This window comes from Amblyomma maculatum, chromosome 2, assembly GCF_055883805.1.
Source record: "Amblyomma maculatum isolate TAMU_Amacu chromosome 2, ASM5588380v1, whole genome shotgun sequence".
NCBI classification, from domain to species: domain Eukaryota; kingdom Metazoa; phylum Arthropoda; class Arachnida; order Ixodida; family Ixodidae; genus Amblyomma; species Amblyomma maculatum.
Genome location: NC_139345.1, coordinates 210,769,884 through 210,797,127, shown reverse-complemented (window position 1 = coordinate 210,797,127; position 27,244 = coordinate 210,769,884). Strand labels below are relative to the sequence as shown.

General features: G+C 47.4%; 1 protein-coding gene across 4 annotated transcripts in view; it reads right to left on the bottom strand.

Annotated features, from left to right (window-relative positions):
- LOC146201211 (telomere-associated protein RIF1-like) overlaps positions 1–27,244 on the bottom strand; it is a 310,221-nt gene that overhangs the window by 250,745 nt on the left and 32,232 nt on the right. For all 4 annotated transcript variants that reach the window (XM_084595678.1, XM_084595679.1, XM_084595681.1 and 1 more), the window contains exons 6-8: positions 21,173–21,347; positions 18,838–18,930; positions 15,777–15,912 (exon numbers count right to left, since the gene is read on the bottom strand). In XM_084595678.1, coding sequence (XP_084451804.1) covers positions 15,777–15,912; positions 18,838–18,930; positions 21,173–21,347 — 404 coding nt within the window. The remainder of the gene's footprint in view (positions 1–15,776; positions 15,913–18,837; positions 18,931–21,172; positions 21,348–27,244) is intronic.

Below are 27,244 nucleotides of genomic sequence, written 5' to 3'. Positions count from 1 at the left end.
GCATGAATAACATACTTGCTGTTCGTCACCTTACAATGAAAGTGCACTGCAGAATATATTGTGCTATTTTCCCTGACTAGGTGAATTTTTTGAAGGTTTCCCTGACATTTCCCTGATTTTTCCTGGTGCATGAAATTTCCCCGACAATTCCCAGCTTTCCCAGTTGCTAGACACCCTGATAACTCGGAAACAAGGGAATGGTGGGTAACTTTGTCCACACTGTACAAGATCAGCACTTGCGGCCAAAATTACTTTATCTTGAACCACTTCACCCAGAGGTATGTTGTGCAACCATTTGCATTATTTTAAATGGCCAGATTTGTTGTCCACAACAGACATCGACCACAATTTCCAAATGCTTTCAGCATTGCTTGGCAGACCGAGCAATACTCGTGTCTCCCAGAGACTGTCCTATGCCTTAATCAATACCGTATTTACTCGAATCTAGGCCGGGAATTTTTCATTAAAAATCATTTATGAAAGTTGGGGGTCAGCTTAGGTTCAAGAATGCGGTTTGCCCACAGCCTCTAGACATGTAACGCCATCTCGCGGACATACCAGCTACACGCTTGCAGCTGCTTGCATGTTCATGCCGGTTTGCAGGCTCCATTTTGCTTTTCCAAATGCTGTGATAATGCTGGCTGTGAACAAAGGCCTCGTCGTTCCGTGCTTGCTTCAAGAAGTGTTCATGTTTGCCTAATGGCACCCATCAAGCAATGCCATTATAGCACGGCTTTTAAGCAGAAAGTAATTCTGTAGGCGGAGAGAACTTCAAACCAACAAGCCCAATGCGACTTCGCCATGGACGAAAATAACATGCACCAGTAGCGGAAGCACTGGGATGAACTTTTAAATTGCGTTGCAAAACGAATTGCCTTCACTGGACCCAAAGAGCGGGCTACTCCAGGCGGTGGAGAAGGATGTTGTCGACTTTATATGAAAGCAGAGAGAAGGTGCAATGCCCGTGATGACGGAGACGATACAGGCAAAGGCAAGGGAGATCGCAAATAACAGAGATATCGCTTGGACCAAATTTAAGGCCAGCAGGGGCTAGGTCACTGGCTTCATGAAGCATTTCGGGTTCAGCCTGCGACGCCAGAATTCTGTGTGCCAAAACCTACCGCCTGACTCTGAGGAGAAGCTTGTAGCCTTTCAGCGCTTTATTATCAAGAAGTTGCTGAAGAAGGACTAAAGAATGGGCTGAATGGGTAACGCCACTCAAACTTCAGTGTGTTTCGACATGCCTTCAGCGTACAGTCAACGAGAAGGGTGCAAAACAGGTGATATTAAGAACTGGTGGGTATGAGCAGCAACGTTTCACCGTGCTGTTATGTTGCATGGCTGATGGGTAAAAACTGCCACCCTACATGATATTTAAGAGGAAGATACTTCGAGCCCGAGAGGTTTTCCCTAAAAATGTCTTCATGCATGCTCATGAAAACAGATGAATGAGTAGGATCCTTGTTGGAGACTGGGTGAAAAACATATGGCAACGCAGTCCTGGGGCCCTACTGTTCAAGGAGTCCCTTTTAGTCCTCAACTTCTACCGCAGCCATTCGATGCATGGATGCTTTCAGGTGGCGGTTTGGGCATTGATGCGATACTGGGAAGTATGAAGAGCCAACTACAACCGCTCAACATTGCTATCAACAAGCCACATAAGGGGAGACATGGCTCTTTGAGGCCGTGAAACGGGCACACATTTCTAATGGCATTTTTTCTTTACTGAACATCTCACGACGTGGTTTGCCCCCTAAAACCTTTCAGAAGTACAGTAAAAGCTCGTTAATCCGCCTTTTCCAGGAGGATGTGGCGCCATCATGCGGGAGCGGGTGAGAAACACATTGGACAGCAGTGTAGCAGATGACGCGAAAGCGCACCATACGAAATGGCCACGCCAACGCAGGTAGAAAGCGAAAGCTTCCCCCCCTTTTTTGGCCTCGGAGCGGAAAGTAGTGACAGTGATTGCAGCATATCATGTTCACGCAGTATGGGGGAATGTAGAGCGTTTTCACAATCCACTCATAACGCACGTACGCGTATACTATCTTCGTATTGTAAGAGTGTGCAGCGCGGGAAGTGTTCGACGTGACAGAATGAGACGCTCTCAGCGTGCAGGTTTTCTGCAGACCGGAGAGCGTGGGGGCAGAGAGAGAGAGAGAGAGGGATCTCAAAGGGCAAGGCAGCCAGGGGTTTGTTGATGCTGCAGAGCTAGGTGGAATCGTCTCCTGTGACTTCGAGCGGCGCATATGCGTGGGGTGTCTTGAGTTACCGAGCACAATACGGTCACCGCGGCGACGGCTTGGTGCAATGGGCGTCGCTTCCTCCTCGCGTCATCTACAAGCGTGCAGCTATAGGATTTCATCTACGAAGCTTGGCACAGAGGCACATATACACACCCCCTGAAAAGGGCACTGTCCCGGCCAGAATGCACACCTGCAGGAAACTCGCAGCATTTTTCTGGCAACAGATGATTCAGCGCTGTAGCTGGTTTCTGCCCTCAGTAGTCAGAACGAATGTGGTTGCAGTGGTGAAAAGGTTCTCGGTGCACAAAGAATTGTCATTCTGTTGTGAAAGGATCCACAAAGTTCCTTCCTGCCTCCGCCGCAATGTCTGCGGAATCAACAACTTGGCGACACATGTGCATCTCCTAATATCGGATGCGCATCCCGGTCAGGAACCAACCCTGTTCTACATCCAGAGTGATCCACTCTGCAAGTGAACGAGCATGAACCCTCCAGGAGACTCATTTGTGCCGGGCGGTTTCTTTGCCTTTGCAAACGGTTGGACGAAGACGACAATTATCAAGCTCTCTAACGAAGTGCATCTGATTGCATACACCAAAGGAACAAAATCCGGATGCTTTGGCATGCACGAAGGAGAGCCTTTATTTAAAAAAAAAATACTGTGCGTCGTGCAAGAGTGTCAAGTACGTCATATGCTCCGAGCGGCAAAAACACAGATACTACAGGTATGTATGCATCTAAACGAAATATGCATGATGAAAAGTACCTACTGAAGTTTTAACCCAGGCTGTAACGCACCAGTGATAACTGCAATGAGGATTTCTTCGGTGCGCGATTGCTTTAGTTGCGCCGGGGCGCAACTAATGGCGATGGCGATGTATTTTGTCGTTTCTTTTCTTTATGCGCGAAAGGGTTAGGTAGCTTAGATATCAAAGGCGCTAGGTCGTAATATTTAGCATGTTTTATCGTGACTGCCACCTCACTAACAAGAAAAAAATATATGGCGTTTTAATGCACTGCCGTTCGCGAGCTTCATGACCAGCTCAACCACTCGGCTCGCGAACGGCGGTGCATCACAACAAACGCCCATTTTTTTTTTTTCTTTTTTTTTTTTTAGTCAGGCAGCAGTCGCGATAAAACATGCTAAATATTACGGTCTAGCGCACAAAGCCACCTGTGATATCTGCGCTACCCGGCCCCTTCGCACATAAAGGAAACAAACGACAAAATACATCGCCATCAGACGCGCCGAACAAATGCTCATTGCGGCTATCACTGGTAGGTTACAGGCTTGGTGCAAACTCCGGTAGATACTTTTCATCATGCACATTTCCTTTAGATGCATACATACCTGTAACGAAGTTTTTTTCGCATAGTCGAGAGTATGCAGTCGGTTGCTAAGGTCGGCCATTCACATCTTGACGCTTGGTGGCCCTAATTCAAGCTTCACGTCATTGTTGGCCGTGGCTCGCCGAAGGAAACCTGAAAAACCGCGTCTTGCATCTTGGCAGGCTTAGAAAGTGGCAACCATACGCGGCAGATGTGGTTGGCATCGCTTTGCCAAGCCTGTGACGGCCACCATGCCGCCCGGTGTCGCAAGCGCCCGTGCACTGGCGGCGCCTAGAAACGCCGTCGACGCCGTCCAATGTGTTTCCATCGGTCGCCGCTACGACTTGGCACATGCGCAGAAAACTCGCACAAAAGGCGGATTTGAACTTCACAGGACCGAGAAAAAAGTTTGATTATCCAATGTTCTAATTATCGAATGGCCTCGAAAAAACTGACAAGAATCATTTGTACTACAGTAAATGTACCGTATTTAGTCGCGTAACGAACTCGCTCGCATAACAAACCCATCCAGCCCCAATTTGTGCCTACCAATCTGAAAAAAAAAAAATTAAAAAATAAAAAAGTGTCAACGCATCCCTACGTTCATCATGGTCCACAACACATTTCTTGGCACTGCGCCAAGATGCTGCACAGCGATAGCGGCGTGTTTATCTTTTGACTTTAGCTCCAGCAGGGGGAAGAGGGGGGGGGGGGGGGGGGGGGGGGAAGCGAACTTGGCAAAAAACCAGCGCTTGTGCAAGCCTCCTTTTCAGTCCGTTTGCTTTATCATGCTATGAGCGACTGGAGCGGGTGCTGTATACTGCCACTCCACTCATTGGAACGGCCATAGCAGCAAGCGGCTTTTGAAGCGAACGCGCTAAAAGCCGCCGGCACGATCGCAGCAGACTCGCGTGCTTTCGTTGACAACTGATGGGTGGAAGGATGGATGGCTATCGCAAAAAGAAAAAAAAAAAAGTTTAACCCATAGTGCCCATCCGAAATAATAATAGCCTTTTATGGGCGTTCGCTGGGACCGCGCCGACAGTACTTATCCCTATTTCCAAGTTAACATTGGAATTAACGAGTATTTAGTTTCGAGCTACAGAGGTTGCGCAGAAAAGGGAGCTGGCAGCCGCCGCCGCGGCCATGCACTGACCTTGCCGCGGCCACCTTCCCCCCTTCAACGCCGTCGGCTGCCGCGCCGGTCATGGCGCCATTTAGGTTTTACCCACTCTTCCATTGTTTTACCTGGTTACATCAACTGTCCTAGTTTTGGACGTACGCAGCCTCTAATTATGCTTTCAGACCGCGGAGACGTTTCTTTCTTTTTTTTTTGCCGCGTGATGTGCGCCAAGCCACCCAGACGCAGCGGCACGTAATTCGAATTATCTGTAGTGGAACCAACTCGCGTTCGAATTAACGGGCTTTTTTATACACATATCTCTATGGAGCTTGGCAGGACCAAGTAGTCTAGTTCGAATTATTAGAAAATTCGAATTATCGAGGTTCGAATTAAAGAGCTTTCACTGTACATGAAAAAGAAACAACACTGCAGCGCTGAATGCTGCTGCGCATGTGATGAGCGTGTGCCAATGCCGTGAAATCGGTGTATAGCAAGTTAAACTTCAGAAACCTCGGCAATATTGTGGTTTCTTATGAAGGGGGAACTTGGCTAACAAGGGGCCACCCTTTGCACATCTGTGTAGGTACAGTGCAGCCCAGTGGTTTCTTATGAAGGGGGAACTTGGCTAACAAGGGGCCACCCTTTGCACATCTGTGTAGGTACAGTGCAGCCCAGGGTGCAGCGGTGGCGTAGCGGTAGAACATCCGCCTCGCATGCAAGAGGACCGGGGCTCAAATCCCGGTGCCGCGCAATTCTCCACCGGATGACAAAAAAAAAAAAAAAAAAAAAAAACTCCGCGTATCGATGGAATTGCATATACAGGTTTGGGGTGCGACCTGATGCTGGTGAACACCTCCGGCAACGCACTCCCTCACCAGAACAGGAGTTGGCCACCCTGGTGCAGTAATTGGCCACAACCTCCTATGATAAGCTCCATAAAACCCCGGCCCTCAGTCACCAGCGGCTGCGGAACAACTGACCACGGCGGCGGTCAGACCTGTGACGCAGCAGGGGGTGCTAAGAAAGCCTGGCTCCGCTGGACAGGCCGCCATTGGAAACTGACCCTGGCAACGTTTAATGCTAGAACCCTTGCTAGTGAAGCTAGTTTAGCAGTGCTGTTAGATGAACAAGAGGGCATGAAATGGGATGTCATAGGGCTTAGTGAGGTTAGGAGGCCGAATGAGGCACATACTGTACTGAAGGATGGGCATGTACTGTGTTATCGAGGTTTACCAGAGAGGCGACAACTAGGAGTAGGCTTCCTTGTCAATAAGTATATAGCGGGTAATATAGATGAATTCTATAGTATTAATGAGAGGGTTGCAGGCATCGTAATTAGGCTTAATAAGCGGTATAAACTGAAGGTTGTACAGGCCTATGCACCTACATGTAGTTATGATGACCAGGCAGTTGAAAGCTTCTATGAAGATGTAGAATCGGCAATGCGAAAAGTAAAGACGCAGTATACTGTACTAATGGGCGACTTCAATGCCAAGGTAGGGAAAAAACAGGCAGGAGACCAAGCAGTAGGTGTATATGGCATTGGTTCTAGGAATAGCAGGGGGGAGTTACTAGTTGAGTTTGCAGAGCGCAATAACTTACGAATCATGAATACCTTCTTCAGCAAACGGAAGAACCGGAAATGGACATGGAAGTCCTAACGGAGAGACTAAAAATGAAATCGACTTCATTATGTGTTCAACCCCCGCCATTGTGCAGGATGTAGAGGTAATCGGGAAAGTTCGATGTAGTGACCACAGGATGGTGAGGTCCCGAATTAGCCTAAATCTGAAGAAGGAACGCAATAGATTAGTAAGAAAGAAACCCATCAACGAATTAGCGGTGAGGGGGAGGGCAGAAGAGTTCAGGATCTCGCTAAAGAATAGGTATTCAGCTCTAACTGAGGATGGCGACATTACCCTAGAGGCAATGAACAATAATTTCAGAGATATCATTACTGAGTGCGCGGTAGAAGTAGGCGGTAGGATACCGGTAAGCTGTCTAAGGAGACGAAAGATTTGATTAAGAAACGGTAGAGTATGAAAGCTCCCAATCCAACAGACCAGATCGAATTGGCCGAGATATCGAAGCTAATCAATAAGCGCAAGGTGGCCGATATAAGGAAGTATAACATGGAGAAAATTGAGCATGCTGTAAAGAACGGGGGAAGCCTTAAAGCGGTAAAGAAGAAATTGGGCATAGGCAAAAACCAGATGTATGCGATAAGGGACAAGGCGGGCAACGTCATCACTAATATGGACAAGATAGTCAAAGTAGCCGAGGAGTTCTATACAGATCTCTACAGTAGCCAAAGTAGTCAGGACCGTAATGAGATTGGCGGTAGGGAAAAACAGTCAGACGTTCCACCAGTGACGAAGGACGAGGTCAAGAAAGCACTAGAAACTATGAAAAGGGGGAAATCAGCTGGAGAGGATCAGATAACTACAGATTTGCTGAAGGACGGGGGGGATATCGTGCTAGAAAAACTGGCCACCCTGTATACGCAGTGCCTGGTGTCATCGACGGTACCGGAAGCATGGAAGAATGCAAACATTATCCTCATTCACAAGAAAGGGGACTCTAAGGACCTTAAAAATTACAGACCAATCAGCTTACTGTCTGTTACGTATAAGGTATTTACTAAGGTAATCGCTAATAGAATCAGGACAACCTTAGACTGCAATCAAGCAAAGGATCAAGCAGGGTTTCGGAAGCGGTACTCTACTATCGATCATATCCATACCATCAATCAGGTGATAGAAAAATGCTCGGAATATAACCAGCCCTTATACATAGCATTCATTGATTACGAAAAAGCATTTGACTCAGTTAAAACCTCGGCGGTGATGCAGGCATTGCGAAATCAGGGGGTAGACGAGCCGTACGTGAAAGTGCTGGAAGATATATATAGTAGCTGCACAGCAACCATAGTTCTACATAAAGAAAGCAACAAAATTCCCATAAAGAAAGGTGTTAGGCAAGGAGACACAATCTCCCCAGTACTATTCACAGCTTGTTTAGAGGAAGTATTCAGAGAATTGGAATGGGAGCAGTTAGGGATAAGGGTAGATGGAGAATACCTCAGTAATCTGCGATTTGCTGATGACATTGCCTTGCTAAGCAACTCGGGGGATGAACTGCAAATAATGATTGATGACCTAGACAGAAAAAGTAGAAAGGTAGGCTTGAAAATCAATATGCAGAAGACTAAGGTAATGTTCAACAGCCGCGGGAAGGAACAGCAGTTTACATTAGGTAGCGAAATACTGGAAATAGTAGGCGAATATGTCTACTTAGGACAGGTAGTAGCCGCAGATCCGGGCCATGAAAAGGAAATAACAAGAATAAGATTGGGATGGAGCGCATTTGGCAAGCACTCGCAGATTATGACTAGCAGCTTACCGGTATCGCTCAAGAGGAAAGTATACAACAGTTGCATCTTGCCTATACTCACCTATGGGGCTGAAACGTGGAGGCTAACCAAGAGAGTTCTACTTAAGTTGAGGACAACCCAGAGGGCTATGGAACGAAAAATGGTAGGGGTAACATTAAGAGATAGAAAGCGTGCAGAGTGGGTCAGAGAAATAACTCAAGTTAACGACATTCTAGTGGAAATTAAGAAGAAGAAATGGACATGGGCAGGACATGTAGTGCGAAGAGAGGATAACCGATGGTCGCTGAGGGTAACAAACTGGATTCCAAGGGAAGGAAAGCGTAGCAGGGGGAGGCAGAAAGTTAGGTGGGCGGATGAGATTAAGAAGTTCGCAGGGGTCAAGTGGATACAGCTAGCACAGAACCGGGGTAAGTGGAGAAATATGGGAGAGGCCTTCGCCCTGCAGTGGGTATAATCAGGCTGATGATGATGATGTAGGTACAGTAATTGAGCTGTTCACCGGGTATGTGCTCGATTTTGTAGTACTTTCCAACTTTTGTTTGGGATGCCAGCAAGGCCCGAAAAAGATCACCCTCAGTATGAGCAGCTGTGTTGTGTTGGGTTTATTGGCGCATAAGCAGCTCAGGCTATCATGCGCCAAGCACAAGGTTGTAAGTGACGTACACTATTTATTTTACAGTTTCCGTAAAACATTTGCTTCCTTTAAGGGGAGACACTGGTCTTAAAGCAATGTTTTTATTATTAGAGATATCACAATGAAATTCGGTGTGTATATGTATTTCTTCCTGCTGTTTTCAAAAATATAATTTGTTTTACTATATCTCAATTAGTTCTCCTACTATGATAACATAATTGATGCCTAATTAGGTAATTTCTTACGGTTGATTAAGACATTTTCCCTCAATATTATTTGGCTCTGATTAAAATGTAGCTGTAGCCAAAGGCCTGCTATGTAGAGCTATGCTATATAGATTATCACTGAGGTGCGTTACCATATAAAAATGTCCAGTTATGCCCATGCCCCATAATTTTTAAATATAATTAGCTGACATTACTCTCCCCCAAATTTGATATGTTCAACCTAACAACATAAAAATAGCATAGCTCCACAATTCAGTTCTTCCTGAATGCAATGGTGTAAGACTTATTAAAATTGTACCACAAGAACGTAATGAAAAGTCCCGTAAGGCTAGTCATGTTAGCAAAAAATATGAAGTTGAGAAAATCGCATTTGAAGTTTTGACTCTGACTGCAGAAAATATTGGGAGGAATCTTGAAGTGCAGATTTTATTTCAGTGTTCCCTATCTGTCCCCCTGCAAACAAAACAAAAAGTGTCTTATTCCATCCAACGAAATATTTCCTAAACATTTTGAAGATGTGTACATGACGAAATTGTAAAAAAAAAAAAAATAATAATCATGAAGTTATGGGTTTACTTTCTTTTTTTTTTTTAAAGCCGACAAGAGCGCGGGGCTAGGATGTCCAGCTCCAAGGATAATATTTTGAGCCCTGCAAACGGTTTCTTAAGGAAACTAGTGGTCCCGTGCCAAGGGGGCCTGTGGCAACCAGTTGGGTGGCCCTGAAAAGCTCCGTTACGACGCTCGTGCGATTAACCGCTCATATCTTCGCGATCTCGCCGCAGGTTCCGTGCTTCCTGTGCGCAATAAAGTTGTTAACGCTTTCGTGTCCACAATCGTGAACTCTGTACTGGCATCGCATTCCGCGCTGAGGCCGCGATGAAACTCGCACTGGGTCGCCGACTTTCCCGACAAAACAGACTTTATGCCGACCGCTCAAAACGGTGTGTCAGCTCCGCCGTAAAGTAGTATGCGGCGGCATCAGTGTATCGTGATCCGGGATGCAGTTCGCACTGTAATTTGAATCCACAGTGTCATCGTAACGCAAGTCCTGACAGCACGCTTGCGACCGGCGCCCTCTGGCTTTTGTTCCGCACCTGTTTCTTACAGCTTCCAAAGGCTCGTTGCGTGCACGGTTACAATCTACCGTTTTCTGGCATCTCGATCGCAAGGCGAAAAAAGAAAAAACAATCGGCACAAAACGGTGCGTCGAGAAACGCGAGCGCAAACGCAGATGCACGCAATGAGGCAGCCACGGCGGCAAACGCAAAACAGAAAGAAAAAAAAAATGAGGCGCTGGTCACGCCAGCCAATAGGAGACACGGAACGGCGCGCAGTGTGACAGCCGATCAGAGACCATAAACGACCTTCGAAAAACCGGCGCTCGCAGCCATACCGCTTGAGCGACACCATTTTGAGATAGCGGAAATTGCGCACAAAGAAAACAGCTTCAAACCAAGCCCAAGATGGCGGCGATCCGCCGGCTGGAACGCCTGCGGCGTGCACGGAAATTTCGAACAAATTTTCTCTTCTCGGGGGGCATTTCGCGGCTGCCGTGATGTTTTGAAAACCGATTTTATCGCATTTCCTGACCAACTTCAGCGCTAATAATTTGAGTTCAGGTGCTCGAAAGGTTAAACCTTCAGAAAATGGGTGTTTCTCAAAATCGATTTTTTTACCATTTTCGACCGCTCTAAGACCCGCGTCTCCCCTTAAAAAGCTAAAAACAGTCCGCTTTCACCTAAAATCAAAGCTGGATGGAAAGGAATGTGTTCATCATAAAATCGAGTAAAATACTTTTTCCTTAGCATTTCAAATCTTGTGCATGAAAGTAAAATGTGGTTTATGGTGAGTTCCTGTCCGCATTCTTCACGCAGAGGTTTGTTTTCTTTTCTCAACAAAACATTGTGAGTCATGTGTGTGTAGCCAATGTGGAGACGGCATAAAATCACTTCTATAAAACGTTCTTGATGGCGACATGATTTCCATTCCCCTAAAATGGGCTTCACCAACTACAGTTTATTATTTACCTCCCTACTCCATGATGACTGCCATTCGTCCTTTAGTTTGTTGTGCACCAGCATCATGCAGTCTCTGTATGGCATATCTATGTTCTTTATTCGTTTTCCATGGGCCTGGGCAGTGCAAAGTCTGCTCTCTCATTGCCTCTAATGCCGACATGACTTGGGACCCAACAAAACGTTATTTTATGTACTCGAGCAGAGGCTGTTGATATGTAGTGTATGATTTCCCCATGTAGTGGTGCAACTGCATTTTTGTGGCGAAGGGCTGTGAGAACACTTAAGGAGTCTGTGTATATAATACTGTTTGTAATGTTCTCGTTGACTATTTTGCTTACAGCCACTGCCAGAGCATAACCTTCAGCTGTAAAAATACTTGCACGCTGAGGTAATCTCACAGCTTTTTTCCATTTTCCTTGCATTACAGTCGAAACCCGCGATAGCGAAATCTCGAGAATACGAAATTCTCGCCACAACGAAATATTTCCAAGATCCCGGCAAATGCCCATAGGGGCCAATGTATTTCGTATCTCTCGGTAACGAAACATTTTTGTACCGCAATCCCACGATAACGAAATTTGCTGCAGCGTCGGTCCGCATACTGTCTCCCATATTATGAATAACAGCATCAAAAAAGCACTCAAATTGAGCAAACTGCAATAGCGCGCTTGCGTGGCTACAGCGAGAGCATTGGCGCCTGGCAACCTTGCAGCCGGAACAACTTTAAAAACTTTAGCCACCTTGAGCCGGTGCTAGCCACCATACCGGCGCAGCGCGTGTCCTCTGTGATCGGTTCCGCGTGGTTGTTTATCTCGGAGGCTATGTTCAGGGAAGGCAGCCTCGCAGTGACACCATCAGGGGGCGACACTAGATCATCAGCGCTGCACTTTTAGGCCTGCGAGCGGTGCACATGTGTTCGTTGTGTGTGGTGGCGGTGTGTATGAGCAGCAGTCCGCACGTTTGCGTTTGAGATGTCTCCGCCAGCCAAAAAACGAAGATTTTTGTCTCTGCAAGAGAAGGCTGCCATCATTGCTCAAGCAGAAAAAGGCAGGAAAAAAATGGATATCGCCGACGAGTACGGGATTGCGTGCAGCTCACTGTCGACAATTTTGAAAAGCAAGGCAGCCATTCTCGGTGCGAATGAGAATGGTGCTCGAGCACAGCATAAAACAGTGACGGCTGCAGTGTTCCCGAACGTTGACAAGGCGGTGTTTGCCTGGTTCTGTGAACAGCGCGCAAACAAAGTGCCTCTGTCTGGCAAACTGCTGCAACAGAAGGCCCTGGACTTTGCCTGCATGCTCGGGCATGACCAATTCAGAGCAAGCGCTGGCTGGCTGGGCCGCTTTAAAGCCCGTCACGATATTGTGGCCAAGGTGATTTCGGGCGAAGCAGCAGGAGTGGACCCGGTGGCAACATCGTCGCGGCAGCTGACTGCCGAAGAAATCCTGGGGCAGTACGAACCCTCAGACGTGTATAATGCGGACGAAACGGGTCTATTCTATCAGATGCTGCCTTCGAAGACCTTGGACCTGAAAGGTCAAAAATGCCACGGAGGGAAGCACAGCAAGCAGCGCGTAACAGTATTGTTGTGCTCCAATATGGACGGCAGTGACAAACGGCCGCTTCTTGTCATTGGCCGGAGCAAGAAGCCCCGCTGCTTCAAGGGGAACCGCACGCTACCTGTCCAGTACACCTCGAACGGGATGGATGACCCGCTCAATATTTTCCAGCTGGCTTGAGGCCTTCGATGCGGACATGAGAAAGGCAGGCAGGTTGGTGAGCCTTTTTTTAGACAACTGCACCGCCCATCATGTTGATATGGAGCTCACAAACGTGCGCTTGTTTTTTTTTCCGCCCGGGTGCACTTCTGTTGTGCAGCCACTCGACCAAGGCGTCATACGAAGTGTGAAGTGCGCCTACAAAGAAAGGCTAATTCAGCGTCTCATTCTTAACCTCCATCACAAGCGCCCCACCGACGTGGACTTGTTCATGGCGCTTGAGATGCTGGCCGCTGCATGGCTTGCGACGCCTCCGACCGTGATTGAGCACTGTTTCAAGCATGCGGGCTTCGCCCCCACCCAGCAGACATCATGCGTGGACGAGTCGCCAAATGAAAGCATGCTTGAAGAGACACTTCACGATGACTGTGCTGCCAGTGCAGTGCCACAATCGCTGGCCAACGCATGGGGTGCACTTTGTGCTGTCGACACCTATGTTGTTCCAGATGGCCTCAGTGTCGATAATTTCGTTCGTGCTGATGACGACGTAGTTGTCCATGAAGAAATGACCGATGAGGCTATCATCAGCAGCGTGTGCGAAACTGACGACACCGAGGACCACGGTCCACAACATGGAGAGACGGTAAACCCGAACCCGAGGAATGTGTTGGACGCCTTTGACACGATCTGGTCGTTCTTAGGCGCACACGACGACGACGTGGCAATGGATCACTTCTTGCAGTGTGAGAATAGAACCATGAAGTTGCTGCAAGGCAAGGCTCGGCAAACTAAGCTGACTGACTTTTGGCAATAAATTTTCTTTTTGCGGGCTGTTTTCTATCTTTTCTGTCTCATTTTCGCGGCAACGAAATTCTCGCGAAAGCGAATTTTTTTGCTGTCCCCGGCGATTTCATTATTGCGGGTTTCGACTGTATTGCACTTCCACTGTGTTTTGTTGTCTTGGATCCATCCGTGTAAAATTGTGTGCAATTGTCATACTTTTCTTTAAGAGCTAGAAATTCTTGCAGGATGTGTTCAGATGGTGTTTTATGTTTAGAAACCTGAGTTGAAAAATCGCACACAACAGGAAGGCTGTACGATGGTGGCAGTGAATTTTGTCTTGATGCAATATTGGGGAGGGCGTTGTGCATTCCTAATTCTTTGCATTTACCCTCAAATCGAAGTAACAAGGGTTTGATTGACTGAGGCCTATTTTTGGACAATATTCTGGAGGCACATTTAGTGACAATAGGGTAGCATATATGTTTTGGTAGGGAGCGTATTTTCAGGATATATGAAAATGTGAGCATAGTCCTTCTAAGTTCTAGGGATGGTTCGTTTGTGTCTACATAAAGACTTGCGATAGGTGATGTCCTATAACCTCAGTATGAGCAGTGGCAAGCTGGCCACCAATTCTAAAAAAACAATTTGAGCAAGCCTGGGCAAATGGAAGTGGAGGCTGCACGAATACTGTTTGGGCGATCACCACAAAAGCATGGCCTGCGCTATACAACCATGTTGTGCGATGGTGATAGCTGAGCTTTTAACAACCTACATCAAGGAAAGGTATATGAGTTTGTGGAAATCAAAAAAGAAGACTGCATTAACCATATTCACAAGCGTAAGGATGCTGATCTGAGAAGTCTCCTGCAAAAACATAAGCGAGATAGCCAGAAAAGTCTCGGCGGAAAGGGCAACCTCAGAGGGGATCTTTTGCAGGTTACAGCACTCCAAAGTTATGATTCTGAAAGCTTGGCCCTTTGAGTTGAGGTCAAATCGTGACGAATTTTGATCGGCCGCAGATTGAGAAATATGCGCTCCACCGGCATCATTCTGGTCTCATTCGAACGATTGTGATTCAGGTTATTCCCATGTCACGATTGGCGTTCGTGAACGAACATCTGAAGCGGAAAACAAAGGGACAAAATTGTGCAAAACACGCGCTGCTATTGGGCTCCGAAAGCAAGGGACCCAGATGATTACTTTTGGTTGACTGCCGGAGTCGACTGCTTGCGGCCTGGCGCCATTTTGAAAAATTCGAGTAGTTAGGCCTAGCTGGTTTAGCAACAGGTCACTCTCCTTGGAAGAAAACATGTACAGTTGCCTATTGCCAGCAGCTTCAACTCGATGACAATGATGAACGATACAAAGGGCCCCTGCGAACTGTGCGGCAAAATATTAAAGCACAAAATAATTGACTGTGGTTTAGCTTGTGGTTAAACCTGAAGTTACATGTGAGCTACCTGCATAGCTACACTTATGTTCGGTTTGAAAGTAAAGACATAGCTTTGTACATATAGTAGTTAACTCTATGGCTTCAGCTTTATTTATGCCATAGCGGGCACTTTTGAGCACTAACGTGCGATGAGGCGAAAGAGTCTATTGCGCGATGGTCTTAAGCCCTCCACTACAGCACCTCTTTCTCTCTATTTTCACTCCCACCTTCCTCCTTTTCCTTACAACTTGGTTAAGGTGTCCACGGAGAATTGTGACAGATACTGCACCTTTTCTTTCCTGTAAACCAATTTGATATGCCACTGATTTCTGCTGCACTGAGTCTGCTTTTATATGCTCTATGGCGCGATGTACGAGGAAGCACCGAATGAATGGTACCGCATGGATGCCTGGATCGAACGCCCGACGGGGTTAAATTCGCCTGGTGACGTCATCACCAGTCACGACATCAAGACTGGATGTGACATCACATCCGGTCATGATACACTAGTCACTAACTAGTATAATTAGTCATAAGTCAAGTAATGACAATGACTGGCTATGATGTCACCACATGGTGATGTCATGGCCAGATGTGTCCGATCATGCCTCCATAGCCAGAATGGTATACTGAGATCTAACAAGTGCTCGACATGGTCCCATGCAAACAAATTACATTCCCTGAATGCACAAAAGTATGGTAAGCATCGACCTTGACCGTAAAGAGGCTCTCTTCTCCTTCCCAACACTCCGATGCTCTTCGACAGTGCGCTTTCTGCACAGAGTGGGCCAGTGTGTCAACCAGCACAGATGCTAGAGGACAGCATACAAATCACCCCCCCCCCCCCCCCCCCCCTCTTGAACTTCACTCACCTGGCTTAAAGGTGGAGATGAGCACCTGCCATGACTCAAGAGCCTGGCACTGCAGCTGTGGCTGGGAGGAGGAGGCAAAGCCCTTGCTGGCCACTCGCAGCAGCACATTCACTGAGGCCGCATTCTGGGGAAGGTACTGCAGCCCCCACATAGTTTCTCACTCAACAAGCACGAAGCACAACTGAAAGTTGGGAAATAGCAACACCGACCAATATTTGATTTAGAGCCAACATTTCCAGACCTATTAGTCTCTTCTTCAGGGACAACTGAGAAATGGGCAAGCAGGAGCAGAGGGTGGCCTCTGCTGTCTTTTTGTTGCAATGCGGCACAGGCTGTTCGCATATGCGGAGGGGGACTTCCCGGGACCCTGTTCATAAGCACCTTTGGGCACTGTATGTGCCACGAATTGACACGACGGCTCCTAATGGGGTTATGTTCTACAAACAACACACTCACTTCTTTGAAGATGATTCTGTGGTCTGCATACTTGCAGCAACAAATAACGGGACTGCTTTCTATGTCCGCTGACCAGATGCCATTTTTGTGGATACTTGGAGCATAGGCTTTTGTAAATGATGCGTGGCTCTGTTTCTTTAGGACGTGGAAGTGGCCAATTGCTAAAACGGTTTTTTGGGTAAGACTGACATTGTGTTTCAATATAACGCATGCCAGCCCCTAGCTTATGCTATTCACAAGAAGGAGCACGAAGTGGATGCGTTTCATTGCTTGGGTAACAGCTGGTCTCTGTGGCTGCCAGGCCCAACAGCAGGAAACGCATTGGATAAAGCCACACATATAGCCACCCATCTTTAGATGAGTGCGTACAGTGGCTTCTTCCGTTTTTCTCTTCGCAGGAGCAAGTAGACTTGGCTCCATCAGAAGACCAAGGCTTTGAGGGTTATAGAGTGATTATATTGAAAACTTATGTAGCTATTGGTAATGTGCAGCCTTCCTATAAGCACAGAATTTTAGACATTTCCATTGCTTTCTGACAAGGCGTCCTCATTATCAGGAAAGCAGAGGTCGTCCCCTACTACTGCTCGCCCACTTCTCAGTTGATCCTGAAGACAAGACTGAATAACAGTCGAAACGCTGGACTAAAATAAAAAATCTTGGTTCGTGTTACTATTTCTTGACATTTAATTTCTAAGCTACCAGTTGGACTTCCGTTGAAACTGCTCTAGTCGTGACGCGCCTGCATGCTTCTCACAGACAACCACCAAGTTTTCAAGCAAAACAACGAAGTGTATCACAATATCACAATGCGACTCCTAAGCGCAACCAAGGCTAAGACGCGTTTGTTTGCAAGCTTCAATGAATGAAAAAAAAAAAAACAAGTCCACATCCATGAAGCTTTTTCTTCGGTGTTTCACTTCAGCATTCTGCACTCCCAGTTAATTTTGCGTGGCATGACGCATGAATAAGCGCTCTCATCAGCTTTGTAAAATGAATTTCAATGCTGCAAGACAACACTGTGCCGTGCATGACTGCTCAATGCTGCTGGTCCACTTATAACGGTACCAGATATAATGATAGTATATCACTTATAGCATGAAATTCTTGGAATTTTCCCACTGACCCAATGTAAAAATAAATCATATATATAACGATCAATTACGGTTGGTACGTCGGATACAACAATAGCTTTATCGCCGCCCGGTAGATGTTTGCCAGGAAAATTTCTCTAAATGTTTAGTAAAATTAAAATACCAAGAAGAGAATGATGTGAAAACTCCACATATGTGGCGAATACGGACTGTCATGGAGAAATCTGCGAGCTCCATTAGATGAGCACTATCATTGTCACAATCACTGCCTGCCACCGCACAAAGAGTGAGGCCTTATCGTCCCTGCCATCACCGAATGTGCGTCCGTGGAAGATGGCGACCACATTGACGGCGCCATAGCCCTCGAGATGATTCATCAAGAGATGAAACAGCAGAAAGAATAAGGGGATTCACACTCTACGATTTTAACGATTATCAAGGCTGGGGATGTCCTGCAGTCCATCCAGTCACTATACTCGCGGACAACTTTTTCTGGCTATGGAGCCCAGGCTACGGGGGCGAAGCTTTCATCATGGTGTCACTACCCCATGTAGTTTTGACATATTTAGCCTCAGGTACGGTTTCGGTTTCAGTTCTGCTTTTATTTGAAATAATGGCTCCCGAGCCTCCAAAGAAGCAGAAATTACTTTCTTTACACTACTAAAGGTCTAAGTGAATGTACATTCACGGTTAATAAATATCACGCGATACATACACTGCTGAGACAAACGCATTGTGAAAGCGCACAGAAACAGATGCGTAAATGCAGCAGCAGCAACCGACGTACGCTTCGGGAGATTCCCGGCAGATGGCGCAGCCATTCCATTTGCACGACGTTGTGTACAGATTTTAAAATGCACTACACTAACATTTTACTAGCCTATATTGTAGTACAATCTTTATGTAAAAACAACATAAGCATTTCTGTAATGATATAATATTCCAGAGCACGATCCGTGTAATTTATGAAGGGACTATACTCTGCTGCGCAGTGAACTGATTCGTTTTGGCTCTGTAGATTTGGCTGCATAACCATAAAAACTTGTCCACGAGTATAGTCAGTTTCGTGCACACATGAAGGACTGCCGCCAACATACGCGCTACTGAAAGCGATGCTCACGGCGATTGTCAAGCTTGAGCTGCTGCTCAAGCGAGCGTGAATTTCCAGCTTTCTTAAGTATACTTATTAGTTATTTTATGGGTACTTATGTATCCTGTAATAAAGTGTTAGTACTCTCTACGATGATTAGCGTTGTTCAACCAGATTTACTCATCGCTGGTAAGCAGGCAAGCCTACATGCATGAAAAATTTGCGAGTGTGTACTTTTTTTTTTTCACCAGTCCAGATATAATGATAATCGGTTATAACGATTGAATTTTCCGGTTTCCTTAACACTGTTGTAAGCAGACTGCACTGTATCCCCAATGTAACCAGATTATTGCTGAACATGCAAGTAACTCTATGACATATGCAACTTTTGCATTTGCTCCCAGAACAACATGTATGGACTTGCCTCGCCCATCCATTGGATGATGAGGGTCCAGACCTGGAGGGCGGCACTGCCCTGACCGTTCTCCATCCACCGACTCAGCTGGGGGCCAATGCACTGCACAGAACCACATGTTTCACTCAACCTCCCCCCTGTAGCACCACTACACAGCGATGTCCCATGACATACACACATCCAAACACTGCGTGCCTAACAGGCCCTAAAGAAAAATGACTAAGTGACGCACTCTGTTAACCAAAACACCCAAGTATGAAAAGCAATGATGCACTTCCTGCAGAAGCAAACTGTACAACTTGAGAAATGTTAGTTCATAATTACTACAGTAGAACCGCTTTATGGTAAAGTCACAAGGACCAGCAAAAATCTTTACTATCAGTTCTTGATGATGACATGGTCCTCAAGATGCTGTCTGGTAATTAAAGGCTTACTTATGAACACGTCATCTTGCTTTATGAAAAAAAAAAAAAACACTCTAAAATACCTTCCACCTCTCTCTTATCGTCTATTCATAACATTTCTTCAGTTATAAAATTTTTTTGTTTACATCTTGCGAAAGTACCTCTAATTAGGCATGAGGGCAACCTGGCTATGAATACAGCAGAGTTTGATTTCATGTGAAAACCAGACTTTCATCATCACGGCATCATCTTCTGCTGTTTCTGTGTTTTAAGAGGCAACAGATGAGAAATACGTGGGACAGTCAAGTGCTACAAAACTGCACACACCACGAGTTTTTGCCATCACTGCCTTGCGCTGCACAGTGCTGCAAATGTTTGGCCGTTTCTTTCCTTCCCTATTTCTCGCTGCACTTGTACTCTTCCTTACTTTTTGAACCGACTATGTAAAGTTGGCTTCTTCTATGCGCTGCTAAGCCAGGTGAAAAAGCTATCTGAATAAACACAAGGTGTTTTTTCTTTTTCTTTTTTCTCAAAAAAAAAAAAAGAGAAATTGCCTTACACTTTTAGGTAGCAGGCGCACGGAGATGTCATTTCGTGGGAAGTCATCGCTGTAGCTAGTAACTTTACTGTAACTTTACTTTACTTTAGTAACATCGCTGTAACTTTACTATAACTGATTTTTACCAAAAAAGTCCTTACTACAAAGGAGGAAGATGGCCAATGACTTTAGTTTTACTTTACTATATCCGAATTTTTACTAAATATCCGGGTTTACTATAGCGGGGTTCAACTGTATTTTCCAATACTGTCAGCCACCTTTTAGCGGACAAAGATTACAAAAAGCATATGCATACAGGCGCATGCTGATATGCAAACAGATGCAACGGATTACATCAGCAACTAGTCATGTGCGAAATTCTACACACTGTTGTGTGCTTGCAACAGAAGATCAGGGTAACCATCATGACACACCTGACAAAAAGAAAGGCCACTGCAAGAAAAGCAGGCAGAATTGTTTCAACAGATGCAGTGCGTGGGGCCACATATGTGATCCGCCATGTTTTCCACAAGTGGGTTGCGTGGTACTGAGCTGCATGTAAATCAGTCTCGTATTATACTTGATGATATTAAACAGCACCTTTAGTAGGCCCATCCAAGTCTGAATAAATGACCATCCAATGCCAAAGACTTACATGGCTGTTAGCCAGGACCATAATCCAAGTCCAAATCATGCAAATTTATGGAGGCCAATTTAATGAGATTTTACTGCACACCATTTAGGCTGCAGGCAACAAAAAACAAGTGGATGACAGAAACAAAGGCCTTGGAGCCAATTCGTGCAATCACATCTCACACTGCATTGCATCTGCAGCTATATAGTTTGGTTTCTGCACCACCGTTTTTTTTGCGCTCGTGCTGTAATGTTAACAGACAACAACCACAGAGCTCATGCCATCAACAAGCATGCATGGTAATATCCCATGTGCAGCATGCCAAGAGCCCCCAAATAAGGTGGAGGTCATGTCAAAATGGCACCTGCTCTGGCTGGTGTGCAATTGCATTCTGTGTATGCTAGGCGTAGGCTGTCAAAATGCTAAAACAGAAGAAACCACAATAGCGAAGCTGTCATTTTCAATGCACCACGAAGGAATGATGTTGGAACTGCAATGTGATAGCTGAATTTAGAGTGCGTGCATTTCTATGGGAGCTCACAAAAACAAAGCATCCTCAAGCAACAGTAAAGTTCTACCGATTCAATATTTGCTCAATGTGAATTACGGGCAAGGGAGAGGTGGGGAGAGGAAAGTATGCACAAGTATAGGTGCTTGGTGTGCTTGGGGTGCCTAAAGATCACTTCAAGGATCTGGGGCGGCCCCCTCGAAACCAGGAATGAGGACCCTTGTACTGGTAGCAGTGGTTAACGGCCGATCCAAACTCACATCTTTGATGGCTGCATAGACGGCGGCATCTGCGCCACGACGGGGGGGTGCCAAGGTGGCCTTGCGTTGACCGCAGAGGAGTTGGTGAGCCTCCGTGCGCACCTCCGGCCGCAGCAGGCACAGCAGCCCCACCTGGCACCAGTCGGAGGCCGCCCCCGCAGGGATGGGCACCATTCTGTGTGCACAACCAATGGGCTGCTCTCACACTCAGCCAACGGGGACTACCAATGTGCAGAAACGCGCACAAGCAAATTTACAGACCAGGGCTTTAAATGCAATGCCCTCGACCTAAGGATTTCAGCCTCCGCTTTTGTTTTGGCAGCATCATGCCAGCAGCATCCTGGTTTCTTTCTCACAGTGCACGCCTTTATAGCTGTTCACCTTTTGACACCAGCCAATAGCACCCCACGACTTATTTGCAATTCGCCATGTTTAGCAACCACTGGACTCGCTGGACTGCTAAAAAGAAGGACAAGCTAACATGATGACACACGACAAGTCAGCAAGTAGGCATATTGTACTGCCTCAGAAGTTAGGTTTCTTTTTGCTAGCAACAGAATTAAAAACTTAGCTTTCACATTAAGACCAATCAATATGCAGTGCCCTTTTAAAGTACATTACACTGAATGTACTCGCACGAGAAGCTAAAAAAGAACTAAATAAGCTAAAAAGACGTACAAAATCAACCAATAAAAGGTCCGAGCAACAAGCATGACCAACACATCACATACTAGAGCAATGGCTGTATGATAAGAAACCCATCCCTGACTATGGCCCACTTATGCCCCGTACATGAATTCAGCATTTCATTTTGAAAACAAAGTGCGAAACAAAAAAGCCTTCATTTTGCTTCTATTAGAGTTCCATGCACTTCATTTCTTCATTTCGCTCACCATGAACCAACCAGTACGACAAAGCCCTCTTCTTGCACATACACCCTCAACGTCCACAGTGTTGCCAATGTAGCGCGCAATAAAAGTAAGGCACTTCACGTGAATGCAAAGCTTTATGAGCTTGGAGTTCCTATCTCAAAAGAAAAAGTGCTCTCACTGCTTTCTACAGCACTGCTACTTGATGAAGTTTAACACTGAACTTCGATGCTGCTAAGAAATTTTTCAACTGTTGTGCATGTAAGACACAGCTCATAATATTGCTACGAAGATGACAAAGCGGGCAGTGGCGCGGGGCGGAGCGCTCGCGCCAGGCCCACTGGCCATTAAAGCATATTTCATCGTCATGTAATCACGTCGTTCTGTTTCTGTTGTGTCGCCGTGTTCCATCGCTTGTCATGCCACCCCGTAACATTTGGTTGGAGGTGCGGTTCATTCCCATCCTCGCCTTGCCCCGTCGAAGCCAACCGTACGCCGGGTCCATCGGCCGAAAGCCCGTGGAGATGGCCGCCCAGCTTTACCCCAGCCCTTTGTGATCAGACCCGACCAGCCGCTCTCCCCAGCCTCATCCCCAGCCTTGACCACAACACATGACGACCAAGAAGAGCCCAAAGCCGACCCGACTGACCCTATGACGAAGAGACCTCACGACCACTCGAGCGAAGACGGCTCCCCCGCCCAAGCCGTTCGGCGTGTCCATGAGCCTTGGCTTTCAGCAAACGGTGAAGATTGGACCTGATGCTCCGGGGCAAGCATTCATCCCATCTTCACGTTCATTGTGATGTCCAGCGTTTCATGTCCTAATCCTGTGTCCGTGTTCATCGTCACTTCATGCAATTAATTTCCAGCAATCGATCGGGACGATCGCTCGGTGGCCCCGGGTAGTGCTACGAAGATGACGAAGCGGGCAGTGGCGCGGGGCGAAGCGCTCGCGCCAGGCCCACTGGCCATTAAAGCATATTTCATCGTCATGTAATCACGTCGTTCTGTTTCTGTTGTGCCGCCATATTCCATCGCTTGTCATGCCACCCCGTAACAATACTGTCAGGCATGCGAACAGAAGAGAACAAGGAAGTGCAAAAAGAGGCTCTCCGGAATAGAAGTGGAAGAAGAGGAAGCTCACTATATCTTGGTTAGCACATCAGGCTAAGGGGCAGAACCATTTTGTAAATAAACCTAAACAGTGTGGTGGGAGGTGCTGCAAACATCACCACGGATTCCTCTCTACCTCGTTCGAGCCGACGACTCGCTGGGCTCCCCCCTTTGACACCCACAATGATCCAAGACGGCGATGCACGGCAGCCAGGTCCAGCAGCACCCGCATGGCAGCATTACCATGAGCCGCGAACCTTTTCTGGCAAGACTGGCGAAGACGTGGACGACTGGCTCACCAATTACCAGCGGGTGAGCAAGTACAATCGCTGGGATTCCACTGTAATGCTGGCAAATGTTTTTTCTCGGACTCCACAGCCCTGACATGGTTTGAGAACCATGAAGCGTCCTTAACGAGCTGGGATCGTTTTGAAGAGGAGATCCGAAATTGTTTCGGGGATACCATGGCAAAACGGAAATGCGCTGAGCAGACTTTATTCCAGCGAGCCCAAGGGCCTGGTGAAACATGCACAATGTACAGAGAAGAGGTCCTAAAACTCTGCAAAGCGGTGAATCCGAGCATGTCTGATGAAGACAGAGTTGGCCACCTCTTAAAGGGCATCGCGGTGGACGTATATAACTTTTTAATTACAAAAGAAAACTCAGATTCTCCCACGGCCGTGATCAAGCACTGTCGTACGTTCGAAACTTTAAAGCTGCGTCGCATAACCCCGAAATTCGGCCGTCTGCCTAACGTGACCACTGTTGCAAGTGTGGATTCTCACGAGCATTCACATGAGCCTCCGCATTTGGCCGACATGATTCGCCAAATTGTCCGTGATGAGCTCTCCCGCCATCAAGATGTGAACCGCAGTGCAATCCCCTGTGATAGCTGCTCCCCGCAGGCAGCTCCCATCCAGCGCTCTTCTTGGCGTTCTACCGCTCCTCCTCCCGTCCGTGACCACCGAAACGACTCATATGGCCCTGCTCCCCCAGCTCGTACCCACTACAGGGCGCCACCACCTCCGCAACCACCCCAGCGCCTGGACTTTGCTGATCGCTTCGATCCTGTTACCGAGGACTATTATTTGGACCGTGCTCGTGAACCACCCATCTGTTACCGCTGTGGTATGCTTGGCCACATATCCAGATTCTGCCGCTGCCGGAACCCGGCACCACGCTACCAGCGCCAATGGTGGAATCGCCGTTCTACCGTGAGTCCAGAAGTCCGTGACCCAACCTATCCCCCTCCTTCGGGCTCCTACCGCTACGTACCACCACGCAACAACTCACCAGTTTCTGATCACAGCCTGACTCCTCCTGCCCGCCGCTCCCGACAATCGCCTTCTCCCTGCCGTTCTTCTCCGCCACCGGGAAACTAGCGTGTGCGGCCGATGGAGGTGCGGTCGCCAGGTCATCGATATTGCCAATTCCTCTACCGGTCGTTATGCTGAAGAACCGCTTGGAAGTGTCAGTGGATGGTGTTTGTGTTATGGCCTTAGTGGATACGGGTGCTACAGTTTCCGTGATGAGCTTAGATTTTAAGAACCGTCTCGGCCGCAAAATTATGTTTGGCTGGGATAGAACTGTCATATTTCGAGGTGTAGGGGGAGAATCGTTGCTTCCGCTTGGTATTTGTTATGTAAATGTAGCGATGGCTGGACACGAGTTTAGAACTGAATTTACGGTGCTCCCTCGCTCTACGCACGACGTTATTCTAGGAGTTGACTTTTTACAGCAGTGTGGCGCAACTCTCGACTTCAACAGTGGCGAGATATCAATAAGCCCCAGCCTTCGATCGGCTGTCACAGAAGAATCGCCGCGGGCGGTCCAAGTGTTTTCTGTCTTCGAGGATACCGTCGTTCCGGCGATGTCCGCCAGCTTCGTCCCAGTTCTGTCTTCGGGCGCGGTTCCTAATGCCTTCGACGCTCTGGTGGAACCCGCTTCCCTTTCCGGTTCCAAAAAGAGTGTGTTGGTGCCCCGCAGCGTTGTTCGAGTGAACGAGGCCCATGCCACGCTTTGGGCTGTCAACCATACCAATGAACCTGCCGTATTACCGCGTGGTTTGAAACTCGCCGACTTTGAAGAACGCCTTGCTATGCACATCGCTGCGTTCAGTGACGGCGTTGCTCGTTCAGCTAAACGTCCCGATCATGCTGATTCCCAGTTTCAGTCCATGATAAATGAATCACTACCCACCAACGACCGCCGAATATTAATGGAGGTTCTTATGAAACATGCGGACGTGTTCGACTTTGCTAGAGATCAGCCACCACCGATTCCACCTTCCCGCACCCATCACATGATCGACACTGGATCTGCACACCCGATTAGACTGACACCATAGAGTGTTTCACCTGCAGAACATAAGATAATTGACGAACAGGTCCGTGATATGATGCAAAGAGGAATTGTTCAGGAATCATCTAAAAAAGAAAGATGGCACCTGGCGATTTTGTGTCGACTATCGCCGCCTCAATACTGTCACCAAGAAGGATGTTTACCCGCTGCCGCGTGTTGATGATGCCATTGACTGCCTCCATTCAGCTTTCTACTTTTCATCTGTTGATTTACAGTCCGGATACTGGCAGATACCGATTCATCCGAAAGACAAGGAGAAGACGGCATTCGTGACTCCCGATGGGTTATATGAATTTAACGTGATGCCTTTCGGCCTATGCAATGCTCCGGCTAAATTTGAAAGATTTATGGACACTCTTTTGCGCGGACTGAAGTGGCAAATTTGCATGTGTTACCTAGATGACGTAGTGATTTTTGGGAGGACCTTCGCCGAGCATAACAGTCATTTAGCTGTGGTCCTTAACTGCATAGAGAAAGCGGGTCTCGTGCTTAACTCTAAGAAGTGCCGCTTCGGTGAACGCCAGATCATTGTGCTTGGGCATTTGGTTGACAAAGATGGTGTTAGGCCTGACCCACAGAATATTGAAGCTGTCAGCTGCGTCACAGAGCCCAAGTCTGTGAAAGAACTCGGGAGCTTCCTGGGACTTTGCTCTTACTTTCGACGCTTCATCCCTAAGTTTGTTGACATAGCCTACCCCCTCACATGCCTCTTGCAGAAAGATATTCCTTTCAAATGGACTCCTGAATGTGATTCTGCGTTTCGCCAGCTCAAGTTTCTTCTTACCTCGCGGCCCATACTGCGTCATTTCAGCCCGACAGCTCCCACTGAATTCCAGACTGACCCCAGCGGCATCGTCGTAGGCGCTGTGCTCATACAACGGCATGGAGGAAATCAACACGTTGTCGCTTATGCAAGTCGCACCCTTAGCAAGTCTGAACGCAACTATACCGTGACGGAGCAAGAGTGCCTTGCCGTCGTTTTTGGCATACAGCGGTTTCGCTCGTACCTTTATGGACGTTCCTTTACAGTCATCACCGATCATCATTCGCTTTGCTGGCTAGTGAATCTACGCGACCCCTGCGGTCGGTTGGCCCGCTGGGCATTACGCCTTCAGGAGTTCAACTTTACAGTGTCGTACAAAAGTGGCCGTCAACACGCTGACGCTGACTGCCTCTCGCGGCTGCCTCTCGCAACTACCCTCTGCGATGACAACTTTGACGACTATCTTGCCGCCGTTTCCGTACAATTTCCGGATCTTGCCACTTTCCAGCGAGAACAACGAAAAGGTCAAGACTTGGTATCACTTTTTGAAAAAGCTCGTGATCCGGCATCTGCGAACCCTTTCTGCATTCGCAATGGTTTGCTGTATCGAAAAAATTACTCGTCTGGCGGAGCACGCTTTCTGCTAGTCGTTCCGGCCAGCCTCTACTCCTCTGTTCTACAATCTATGCACGATGACGTTACAGCTGGGCACTTGGGGTTTGCCAGGTCTCTTACACGCATTAAGGAACGTTTCTACTGGCCAAATATGCGTTGAACGACTCAGCGTTACGTGAACTCCTGCGTGCAGTGCCAGCGGTTCAAGCTACCCATGACTTCTCCGCCGGGCCACTTACATCCGGTGACACCACCGACCACACCATATGAGCAAGTGGGTGTTGACCTCATAGGCCCGTTTCCCCGCTCGTCCAAAGGCAATCGCTGGGTCATCGTGTGCGTTGATCATCT